This window comes from Mustela erminea, chromosome 6 (genome assembly GCF_009829155.1).
Source record: "Mustela erminea isolate mMusErm1 chromosome 6, mMusErm1.Pri, whole genome shotgun sequence".
Classification (NCBI taxonomy): Eukaryota; Metazoa; Chordata; class Mammalia; order Carnivora; family Mustelidae; genus Mustela; species Mustela erminea.
The window spans coordinates 51,982,473-51,995,511 of NC_045619.1; the positions used below are offsets into that span (position 1 = coordinate 51,982,473).

Genomic DNA, 13,039 nt, shown 5'->3' on the forward strand with positions numbered 1-13,039 from the left:
CACAAAAGAGAAATATATCTAGTGGATAAACACATGCTAAAATGTTTTTGGTCTTAACAGTGGTCAGAGAAATGTAAAATAAATGTCTGCTAAATTTTAAGAGAATGAAGAAAATAGTAATACATTCTCCTGGCAAGAGTACAACAAAACAGAATCTCTCTGAAAGTATCAGTAAAATGTGAAAAATAAAAAAATAAAAAAATAAAAAATATAAATGGCAAAAAAAAAAAAAATCTGGGTAACCCTCACCCACCACCGGTAAGATTAATAATTTAAGATCTCAAAATGTAGGGGCGCCTGGGTGGCTCAGTGGGTTAAGCCGCTGCCTTCGGCTCAGGTCATGATCTCGGGGTCCTGGGATCGAGTCCCGCATCGGGCTCTCTGCTCAGCAGGGGGCCTGCTTCCCTTCCTCTCTCTCTGCCTGCCTCTCTGCCTACTTGTGATTTCTCTCTGTCAAATAAATAAATAAAATCTTAAAAAAAAAAAAATCTCAAAATGTAGATCTAATTTTTCTTAGACTCCAAAGCCTGGCAAAATGTCCTAGTCACACTGGACACAATAAACATTTGCTCATATTTATGATATAAAAGGTTATTTTGAGTGCTAGTAAAATACTAAAAGCAGAGAGCTACAGTATAACATACATGGCAAACTATTTTACCATTTTTTTTTTTAAGGATTTTATTTGTTTATTTGACAGAGATCACAAGTAGGCAGAGACGCAAGTAGAGAGAGAGAGAGAGGGGGAAGCAGGCTCCCCACTGAGCAGAGAGCCCGATGCAGGGCTCGAACCCAGGACCTGGGGATCATGACCTGAGCTGAAGGCAGAGGCTTTAACCCACTGAGCCACCCAGGTGCCCCTTACCATTTTTTAAAAAGATTTTATTTATTTATTTGACAAACAGAGATCACAAGTAGGCACAGAGGCAGGCAGAGAGAGAGGGAGGGAAGCAGGCTCCCTGCTGAGTAGAGAGCCCGATGTGGGAGTTGATCCCAGGACCCTGGGATCATGACCTGAGCCAAAAGCAGAGGCTTTAACCCACTGAGCCACCCAGGTGCCCCTCTTAACATTTTTTTTTTTTTTTTAAGATTTTATTTATTTATTTGACAGAGAGAGAGAGGGAAGCACACTCCCTGTTAAGCAGAGAGCCTGATGCGGGGCTCGATCCCAGGACCCTGAGATCATGACCTGAGCCAAAGGCAGAGACGTACCCACTGAGCTGCCCAGGTGCCCCTATTTTACCATTTTTTGAAACAATATTGAAGGTCAAATTCTGTAGTCCTCAAAGGCTCTTCAATTTTATTACTAGTCTCATTCAACTAGTTTACAAAATATTAGTATTTATGAAAATTCTACATTACTATCATCATCAAGCTTTATGAAGATGCCAATTATTTATACAGATCATTTTTTTTAATGGCTAGAAGTATCACTAAGAAAATCCCCACTTACTTTTCTCATATATCAATCCTATGGTATTCAGAGGTTCCCGACTTACTACAAAGATGGGATTTTCTTCCGTTGTTTTAGGGAAATGCTGTACCAGTCTTCCAGGTTCGACGACTAAACGTCGTCCCTCATATATAAGTTCTTGATTTGAAGAAATAATTTTGGTTTGTTTATACACCAGTTCATGAAATACAGTAGCACTGTGTGAGAAAAATTCAAAAGGACAACATAATTGGGGTGGAGTAAGAAGTTTTAAAATCTTTTTTTTTTTTTTTTGCTGAGTATAACAACATTCATTTCTACGTGATACTTCAGATCATGGGCAGTCTATAGAAACACTGCTCTGTTGATGTGGGTACTATGATGTCTATTAAACTGAAAATTCCACATAACGTGTCTAGACAGCTATCAATTCCAAAATACTTTTATGTCTGAATAACCACGTTGGATATGTGTAAGATACAGGATTCTTAATGTTTACTAATGGGAACACGGCAGATCACTTTGGAGCATGGACTCTGGATCAGACTACATGGGTTCAAATTCCAGTTCTACTTACTTGCTGAATTACCTTAAGTTACTTAACTACTTTGTGCTAAGTTTCCTCATTTTTATAAAACACGAGCAGTATCACCCACCTCACAGAACCATGGAAGATTTAATCCCTTTAACAGCTGAGAACAGTCTCTGAGATATGACTGTAGAATATGTTAAATGAATGAATAAAACCAGATTTTTTTCAAAATGATATTTTGGGGAAAAAGGCAGATTCTCCCTGAACAGACCTATGCAATCAAAGAAACATTTCATCAGCAATGCTGTGATTTGTCTCAGGCTTGGGTGGACTTTTTTTATGTTCAAATGTATTCTGAAAATGAAACAATGGCCAGCACATATGATATAATTTTAAATCTTTTTAAAAATATATTACTTATTTATTTGAGAGAGAGAGAGCACAAGTCAGGGGAGGAGCAGAGAGAAAGGGACAAGCAGACTCCCTGCTGTGCTCAGAGCAGGACTTGGGAACTCTGCGCTCAATCCCAGGGCTCTGAGATCATCATGACCTGAGCCAAAATCAAGAGTCAGCTGTTTGACTGACTGAACCATCTAGGTGCCCCTATGATGCACATTTATTCATGCTACTACATACCAAAACAAAGATGAATAATACACACCTACCTGTTATATTAATATTTTATTATATTGATGTTATATTTAATGTTTATATTATTATTATACATGTTACATATTAAAATCTAAAATATTATTTTATCTAATTGATTTTACTCCTTGATAAATTAATTGCCAGTAAAGGTCTCTTTTTGAGTTTTATGAGACATCAAAACTGCTATCTGAATCTCGTCAAAACAGACACTGAGGTACATAGAATGGGTGTAATGTTTTTTTCCCCTTCATTTTATTTTATTTATTTATTTTTTAAATAAAAGATTTTATTTATTTGACAGAGAGAGATCACAAGTAGTCAGAGAGGCAAACAGAGAGGGAGGAAGGGAAGCAGACTGCCCGCTAAGCAGAGAGCTGAGGTGGGGCTCGATCCCAGGACCCCGGGATCCTGACCAGAGCTGAAGGCAGAAGCTTCAACCCACTGAGCCACCCAGGCGCCCCTCCCCTTCATTTTATCTATTTATTTATTTTTATTTTTTAAAAAAGACTTATTTATTTATTTGACAGAGATCACAAGCACGCAGAGAAGCAGCCAGAGAAAGAGGAGGAAGCAGGCTCCCCGCTGAGCAGAGAGCCCGATGCAGGGCTCAATCCCAAGACCCTGGGATCATGACCTGAGCTGAAGGCAAAGGCCCTAACCCACTGAGCCACCCAGGCACCCCGCGCCCCTTCATTTCAAAAAACATTTGAGATCACTGTAGATTCAGGCAGTTTTGTTTTTTTAAAGATTTTATCTGACACACAGAGAGAGACAGAAACACAGTGAGAGAGAGAACACAAGCAGGGGGAGTGGGAGAGGGAAAAGCAGGGTTCCCACTGAGCAGAGAGCCCAATGTGGGGCTCGATCCTAAGACCCTGGGATCATGACCTGAGCCAAAGTTAGCTGCTTAACAACTGAGCCACCCAGGTGCCCCGATTCATGCAGTTCTAAGGAAAAAATACCCATTGATATTGTATACCCTTTGCCCAGTTTCCCCCAATGGTAACATCTAGCGTATATTATCGTGTAATATTATAACCAGGATATTGATTCTTATATAGTCCACCTATGATTTCAGATATCCCTAGTTTTACATGTAAGTGTGTGTGTATTTAGTTATATGCAGTTCTATCAAATTGGTAGATTTTAAAAAATAATATAGGCATAATGTGTGTTTTTTTAAGGTAAAACAAATACTTATTTCTCCAACACCTAATATGGGGTTTATGCCACATATATAAATAATAACACACTGATTATATTTAAGACATATGCTTTAATGTTTTTTAAGTGACAGGGTAATACTCTTAAGTTTTTTTTTTTAAAGTAGGTTCTTTGCCTAACATGGGGTTTGAAATCAGGAACTGGAGATCAAGAGTCATAGGCTCCTCTGACTGAGCCAGCCAGGCAACCCTGACAGGGCAGCACTCTTAACCCAGCCCATTCATTGGTAGATGTTATCTGTGTTTAGGTGATTAAGTAAGAGAGAAGGCATAGAAACAAAAACAGTCTTCTAAAACCTGCAGTTTAAGAAGAAACCAAGTTGACTACAAATTTTATAAAAGTAGAAAATTAATCCTTTCACTCTAAAAATAAGTGAAAAAGAATTTACTAAGCATGCAGACTTAAGTTCCTAAGTGGGAAGTGGGTGCCTTTGGAGAAGCTGAGACATCTTTTCCATTTTCTCTACTAATTTAGAAAGATAATTATAAAACACAACATTATGATATAGGATGAAAACATAAAGAGGTACTTACGTATTGTAGCTATGAATATAAATCTTATGAGCTGTCATTTGTTGCAGTGAAAAAACATGAATTATCATTCGATGAAGTATATCACTAGTTTCTGCAAAAAACTGGTCAAAACCCCAACACTTTTCCTGATCTGCCTCCAGGATGTTTGCAAGAACAGGGGTAAGTAGAACCTGAAGACCCCTAAAATAGTATTGAAAAAGTTACTGGAAAAGTGAATGTTGCATTTTCTCTAGATACAAAAATATTAATATTTACCAACAAATCAAAGTAACTTCTATTGCTTAAGCTTGATCTAAAATTTTTTTAAAGAAATTTTATTTATTTGAGAGAGAGAAGGAGAGAGAGAGAGAGACAGCATAAGTGGGGTGAGGGGCAGAGGGAGAGGGAGAAGCAGGCTCCCCAATGAGCAGGGATTCTGGGACTCAAGGATCATGACATGAATGAAAGGCAGACACTTAACTGACTAAACCACCTAGGCGCCCCTGATCTAAAATTTTAAAAAATCTGCCAACTTTTCAGAAAGTCAGGTAGCCTTGGTTTAAAATTACTTGTCAATGAATCAGAGGTTATGGTATATTTAATGTTAACTTATCTTCTACTGATTATTTTATTTGCTCCTTCCCAAGTTTTCTCACTTTTCCAAACACTCCAACGTTATACATCCATGGCCATCAAGACAAGATCAGTGGATTAGAACCAGGCAGTGATGAGGATAAGATAATGGCTTAATTTCAAGGTCTTCAATATTCTTTTAATACTGCTAATATATAATTTTTAATGTTGAATTTATATACTTTTGTAGTATACTTTTTTGGTAGTATATTTCTTTAGGAAGTAAAATTGATATAATCATCTAGAGATCAATGAGTGTCACTTTAACTAGAGATAATCTTTGACTAATAAGCTTAAATTTTTAAAAAATAAAAAAAGAATGTAAAGATTTTTTTAAAATTAACATATAATGTATTATTTGCTTCAGGGGTACAGGTCTGTTAATCAACAGTCAAGACTTATTTTTTCTCATGCTTTCACTGAATTATACAATACACTCAAAAAGACTCTCAATTATGGAATTTCAAATAGTTTTTTATATATTTGTACATATATATACATACATACATATATATTTATTTATTTTTAAATGCAGGCTCCATGCCTAGCATGGGGCCCAACATGGGGTGTGAACTCACAACCCTGAGATCAAGACCTGATGTGAAATCAAGAGTCGGGCACTTAACTGAGCCACCCAGGTGCCCCTAAAATATATTCTTGACTATGTAACAGACACTGCAATAATTCCTTGGTGGCTTAATAACAATTAGAGGTGGACAGGTGATAGCAGGCAAATTAGTTACATGAGAACCAGAAATCTTTGCTATCAGTCTCTCTTCCTACTGTGCTTTCAAAGCTTTGAGAATGTGAGTCTGAGAATGGCAGCAGCTACCTTGTGGCTGCCAGCAAAGAGCCTGACCTAGAGTAAAGACGAATCAGAGAAAAGGAGACGTGAATGATTTGAATAGACTAAGTCTTGACGTCACAGTCTGAGTCCAAGGATTCAGCTGGGCTTTGAGTCATATACACATATGAACTTTCAATTACAAAGTCAATCTACATCCTTTTTCACTTAAACCAGCTGAATTAGGTCTTTCTCAATTGCTACCCAGTCTTGGCTAATATATATAGTGACTGTTATTTTTTTTAACAGTTGTTCTATTTTTCATATTGTTTTCATTGCTGATTTGTAGTACTTAAAGTACTTACTATTTCAAAAAAAGGTTATATAACATACTTTCTGGTATCTAATCAATTTTTATAAAAGAATTTGTAACTCGGTATGCTAAACACTGATAGGTAACACCTGCATCCTGAAATACACAATCTGTAGTTCAGATTGTCAAATTACTCATTCTGAATTTCAGAAATATAATGATTAGCCAATGCTCACTTCCTGACCCTTTGACATTTTATCAATTTTGCCTGAAATTCCAAAAATGAGTATTTTCTAAAACAAAATTTAACACAAACCACTATTAAAACGTTCAACTTCTGCTCTCCAATCAAATGAATTTCTCTGGATAATTCTGGCTTCATGACCCAATTTCATTTTGGAGAACTTTTTTAAACACACAAAAATGAAATTGTCAGAATAGTGGTTCTCAAAAACTGATTTTATACCATGTGGTACACCTGACACTAATATAACACTGTGCGTAAACTATACTCAAAAAAAACTTTTTTAAGCCCCCCAAAAAGATTTTAGAAGAACTCTTAGTTTAAATGAGTATCACAGACATCAAAAATATAAAACAGTAATAGATGATATTTTATTAGCTTATGATATATATGGCTTTTTGGATATATATGGTTTAAGTGAGTAATATCTAATATTTAAAATATTAAATATTTAAATTTATTTATTTATTTGTAGAAAATCATATAAAAAGCATCCACAAATTACAATGGATGTTAAGCCAGTAAATCATAACCTATGTTACTTGTAGATTATACAACTGCCAGACTCAGGAAAAATGGAAGTCAATTCGGTAATCAGAAATTCTAATATTGATGAGTGTCTTGGGTTTATTTCCAGAATAAAACCTAAAATAATCTACTCTCTAAATTTCTTTCTCCTTAAATTTTTCTTTGTGGTAACAATTCATGTCTGACAATAAAATTTTTTTGAGTTCTGCTTGCTAAGTTAAATTAAGACCCACCTGAACATTTGAAACTGTGGAAAAAGTAGTAGAAAAGTATTAATTCTCACCTTTTCAATAATATAAATACTTTTAAAAATGAGAATACTAAACTTTTTTTTTTTTACGATTTTATTTATTTATTTGACAGAGAGCACAAGTAGGCAGAGCAGCAGACAGTGGGAGAGGGAGAAACAGGCTCTCCACGGAGAAGGGAGCCCAATGCGGGACTCAATTCCAGGACCCTGGGATTATGACCCAAGCTGAAGGGAGCCGCCCAACCGATTGAGCCATCCCTAAACTTCATGACTGTTTTTTAGAACTCTAGTTATTACTCTCTGCACCACTATTTGTGGTCTGTCCATATGGATGGTCAGTACAAAATATACCAAGGTCCTAAGCGAAATTTCTACATTGGACAGAATTCTAAGACTAGTGATTAGCAATATCAAAAATGTTTGCCCTGTATCCTAACAGAGATCTGATAAAACTATTTATATACATCTATAAATCTTTACATTGCCACAAAGACAAACACCACACTTCAAAGTATGCCTAAAACATAGTAACATCTTTAAAAAAAACCCAAACCAAACCACACCGAGTATTTGCAATTTTAGTCAACAAAGATCTCAAACATCAAAGTGCAAAAGAGAACTGAATACACCATACTGACCGAGAAAGACTACAAGAAATAGGCATGTCTCCACTCCAGTCGATTGGTCCATTTTCTGCTTTCTGTACGCCAGATATTGCACCAGAAGGCTTTCCAGTAATTATTTTATACCTTGGGAGGAATAAATGCAGAATAAAATAAGTAGTTCATTATTTCATAGCATATCAATGAGCTTTGCAAAAATATTTCCTCAGTTGCACCTACAATTATCTACTAGACGAAACTTTGTGATTGATGTTCACAGGATCCATAAAACAATCAAAATACTTTGAATCTGACTGACTGAAGTAGAATAGTGGTTGTACGATTATTTTATATATGCCATAATTAATTTTCATTGGGATCTCAGAGTGCCATATAACAGATCTTGATGTTCACAACAAAAATATTAATTTTTCCATCTGAAAAAATCGAGCAAACACAAAAAAAGTTATGTTACAGAATGTTTCTAGGCCATAAAAATCCCTTTTACCCATATTATCCAAAGGCAGTCAACTGGACTATGAAATTACCGCAGAATGAACAGTAGAATTTTTTTCTTTTAAAAGAAGACAACACTATACACAGCACAGTATCACAAACATTCTTTGCAAACTGAAAAAATATTAACACATACAAGAATAGGCGTGTGTACCAAAATTAAAGGCCAAATTTAACTGGATCCTTGAGGTAGGTGATAAAAATAAAGATGGCCTAGAGAAAGAGCTGGAGGGGGAAGCAAAAGAATACCATAAAGATGGGGGAAGTCAATGAGAGCAGCCTGGCAGGTTTCAGCACTTTTCTAAACAAAACCTGAGAGTGGGAGAGAAAGAAGGGTTCCATGCTTTCAAAAATACTTTCCTCCAGAAGAAAATGCAAGACATAATACAGCAGTCTTACATAAGTTTATAGACATTATTTCTAGCATATTTTTTTAAAAATACTTTTTTATTTGACAGAGAGAGAGAGAGCACGAGATGGGGGAGGGTCAGAGGGAGAAGCAGACTGCCTGCTGAGCAGGGGAGCCTCGAAGTGGGGCTTGATTCCAGGACTCTGAGATCATGATCTGTGCCAAAGGCAGACACTCAACTGACTGAGCCACCCAGGCACCTTTCTAGCACAATTTTTTATTCATTTGTTTCATGTGCTCTGAGCGTATCAATATATTCTCTAAAAAAGCACAAGACACCAGGTACCGCTGATTTGGACCACTTGCTGCTTCTACAGGAGAGGCAGCAGGAGTTTTGCCTTAACATAGTTTTCACAGAAGGAATTTAATGTGAAAAGTAAGTTGCATTCATATGAGAAAGATCTGACTGTGGAAGAATAAGTAGAGATATGTGAGATTAATGCAAAAAGAAGTGAAGAGAATGATGGCAGAATCCTTAAAATATTTGGAAAAGCTTTACTAATTTTGCTAAGACGCATAAGTAAATACACTAATAAAATGTAAATGATAGGCTGAGGGAACGACACTGCTATAATGTGAAACAAAAGCATCCTTCAATAGTAAAACAGTCTTTATTACTATTTCAAGCACCTCAGAACATTATCAGTGTTCATGAAAATCTGTGCATATAAAGAAATAAATTCTTCTGGGGTGCCTGGGTGGCTCAATGGGTTGAAACCTCTGCCTTCAGCTCGAGTCATGATCCCAGGGTCCTGGGATTGAGCCCCACGTCGGGCTCTCTGCTCTGCGGGGAGCCTGCTTCCTCCTCTCTCTCTCTCTGCCTGCCTCTCTGCCTACTTGTGATCTGTCTGTCAAATAAATAAATAAAATCTTAAAAAAAAAAAAAGAAATTCTTCTAATGGTATATCTGTGCACATGATGACAAAATTATCAGGTATTCCTAGCTGCTGATGAGTCACACGTTTCCTTCCTTAGGGAGCATCATGTTTTTATTTAAACCATTTTTAGGGCAGCAAGAAATGTGCAAAAGCTTTAAAGTGTAGGTGTGACAAAAACATGATTAAACTGTTAGGTACAATTTACGTTTAATGAGAAAAATACAAATTGACTCTCAGCCTTCATTAATGAAGAGATTTTATAAAATGCGCACTACTACAAAGCAGGCTCAAAATAACGTTATACCAAAATCATCAGTACAGTAATGGATGTCTTCCTCCCATGAATATGCAGACTGTGCTTGCTGAAAACATTTAGATAGCCAGCTTTTAGCAAAAGTCATTGCATCAGCTGGTTTTACCTCCTCAAATCAACAAACAGAAAAATATCCTTCTCTCTCGATTTCCTAAAGTAAGATTAGATGAAAGATCATATTTTTATAGTTGTGATTACTGAAGTCATGTTTGCTTACAAAATGCAGGGGCAAATACAAAGGTCTGAGAAATGTTAAGATCTAAAGAATGATTGGACACACTGGGATGTCAGTGAGTTACTATCCCAGAACATGCTCTAAACAACATTTATAACCTTATAGTTTTATGTGTACACAGATTAGCTACTTCTCACAACACAGGCTCATTCACTAATTTCTTTTATGATAAAAAGATATATGATTGGTGTACAGATGTTTATAAAAAATTTTACATCTAAGCGTGCCTGGGTGGCTCAGTCAGTTAAACATCTGCCTTCAGCTCGGGTCATGATCTTGGGGTCCTGGGATTGGGAGCCTGCTTCTCCCTCTCCCTTTGCTTGCTGCTCACCCTGCTTGCTTCTCTCTCTCCCTCTGTCAAATAAATAAGATCTTAAAAAAAAATTTCATATCTAGAATTCCATCTCTTTCCTTCTTTTTACTTTTTAAAATTTTATTTGAGAGAGGGAGCTTAAGAGAGAAAGCAGAGAGAGCACAGAGGGTGGAGGTTGGGGTAAAGGGGCAGAGGAAGAGGGAGAAGCAGGCTCCCCCCTGAGCAAGGAGCCCGATGTGGGGCTCGATCCCAGGATCATGACCTGAGCCAAAGGCAGACACTTAATCCCCTGAGTAGAAGGCCGACACTACCCAGGCACCTCTCTTTTTCTCCTTTATTTGGTTTACAACAGTGATTTTATACACAGTAACTATTTCCCATTAATTATGGCAGTACATAAAGGTATAATGTACTAGTGAAATACATTGTCTTTGACCGAAACCACACTAGAAAAAAACTTATTAAATGTTATATATGTATATTAAATGTTATTTCTGAAATGGTAAAAAAAAAAAATCAGATCAGTTCAGGGTAAAAATTTTTTTTTCTTTTTAAAAATTTTCTTTTTAAATTTCATTTTTTAAAAGATTTTATTTAGTTAGTTGACAGAGAGCGCCAGAGAAGGAACACAAGCAGGGTGAGTGGGAGAGGGAGAAGCAGGCAACCCACCGAGCAGGGAGCCTGATGCAAGGCTCAATCCCAGGACCCTGGGATCATGACCTGAGCCAAAGGCAGACGCTTAACGACTGTGCCACCCAGGTGCGCCGTTTTTAAAATTTTATTTCTTTTAGATCTGGTTTTAGATCTAATGGTTTTAACAGAAATACTATTTTTTTTTCAGTTATATAAATGAAAAAGTAGTATAGTACTTCTATAGAAGTAGTACACAAAGAGAAATAAACGGTGTGCTGAAACAGACTCCAGAAAGCAGGGTATTTTTAATAATGGACCAATGGCTGATGCCATTTACACTTTGTATATAAGATACTTAAACACAATATGAAAAATTATGCCTATATATTTTATAAAGCTGTATTCTTATTCAAAACAAAATAGATTAATACATCAGAAATGATGGCTAAAATCAATATTGATTAGTATACACCCCAAAGTATGATGACACAAAGACAGAAATACATTTTTAAAATTGTTTTGAATTTTAGAGAAACCACTTACATCACTTCCTTATTCCTACGTGGCCCTTCAAATGGTCTAAATGGCAGGGATCCAGTAGCTGCATGGTAAAATGTTACCCCAATGCTCCAAAGATCAACTGTTGCTCCATACTTCTTCTGATGATCTTTTCTCAGTACTGCTCTCTCATACATATCAGGATGCTTTAAAAAAAGGATGAAGAAACGAACTTGTGTTCTATAGTAATACATTACACACAAATGGGTAATCAATAACACCTACAAATTCCACCATATTTTCCTTATAATTTCACTTTCCCAATCTAAAAAAGACAATTTCATGTTTTCTTTTCCCTCCTCAAGCCTCCAAACTATCCTTCTTTGACTCTCAATTTTGAAACCTCACTTCATACTTCAGCGAGGAAATGGAAGCAATCAGAGATCAATTCTCCCTATGCCTTTTATCAAATACCAACCTATCTGAATCTGTGTCCAGACTCCAGGCCTACTTTCCAGTTATGATGGAACTGCTCCTGTCAAGGGCTAACTTTTCCATCTGTGCTGTGGAACCTACCCTATTGAGACTCACCAATTCCAGAAATCAGCTCCTGCAATTAACCCTTTTATTTTAAGTATCAATTTCCCCCTACTGGATCATTCCTTTCAGCTTACATACATGCTTTAAGATCTCCCATTTTCCTTCTCTTTTTGGAAGGGGGTGGCGGTAGAAGGAGTAGGGGAGAGAATTGTAAGCAGGCTTCACACCCAGCGCAGAGCCTGATGCATGACTTGATCTTGCGATCCTGCGATCATGACCTTAGCTGAAATCAAGAGCCACCCAGGCGCCCCTAGAATCCCTTCCTTTTTTTTAAAAAAAGCCCTAAACTGACCCCACCACCCTTTCTACATACGACCCAATTCTCTGCTTCCCATCATAGTAAAACTTCTCAAAATAGCTGTTTACATTTATAACTGTCTTATTTCCTCATCTCCTATTTAGGCCTATGGCATTTAATATTATTTATATACTCTAAGATTTTATTTATTTATTTCAGAGAGAGAGAGAGAGAGAGACAGCACAAGTAGGCAGAGTAGAGTGGCAGTCACAAGGAGAAGCAGGCTCCTGCTGAGCATGGAGCCCAATATGGGGGCTTAATCCCAGGACCCCAGGCTCATGACCTGAGCAGAAGGCAGATGCTTAACCGACTGAGTCACCCAGGTGCCCCTTATCTAATACTTTAACTCCCAAAACTATCTCCCACCCTGAGCTCCAGATTCATATATTCTACTGTTTTCTCTAATATCTAAAAAGTAGCTCAAACTTCACATATCTAAAATAGACTCTTGGTCTCACTCTCAAACTGGTTTCCTTCTAATCTTTACGTTCTTAAGTAACCAGTACCACCATCTACCCAGTTGCTTATACCCCAAACCTTTCAGGCAGCCTTGATTCTTTTTCCTCGTCCCTGACATGCAGTCCATCAGAGCAAGTCAGATGGACTCTGAGATAAAAATAAAATTTTCTACAATGATTTCA

At 36.9% G+C, this 13,039-nt stretch overlaps 1 protein-coding gene across 2 annotated transcripts in view; it reads right to left on the bottom strand.

Annotated features, from left to right (window-relative positions):
• The window catches only part of TBK1 (TANK binding kinase 1), a 49,574-nt gene that overhangs the window by 12,811 nt on the left and 23,724 nt on the right, over positions 1-13,039 (bottom strand). For both annotated transcript variants that reach the window (XM_032347162.1, XM_032347161.1), the window contains 4 exons: positions 11,546-11,706; positions 7,742-7,852; positions 4,373-4,552; positions 1,454-1,650 (listed from right to left, as the gene is read on the bottom strand). In XM_032347162.1, coding sequence (XP_032203053.1) covers positions 1,454-1,650; positions 4,373-4,552; positions 7,742-7,852; positions 11,546-11,706 — 649 coding nt within the window. The remainder of the gene's footprint in view (positions 1-1,453; positions 1,651-4,372; positions 4,553-7,741; positions 7,853-11,545; positions 11,707-13,039) is intronic.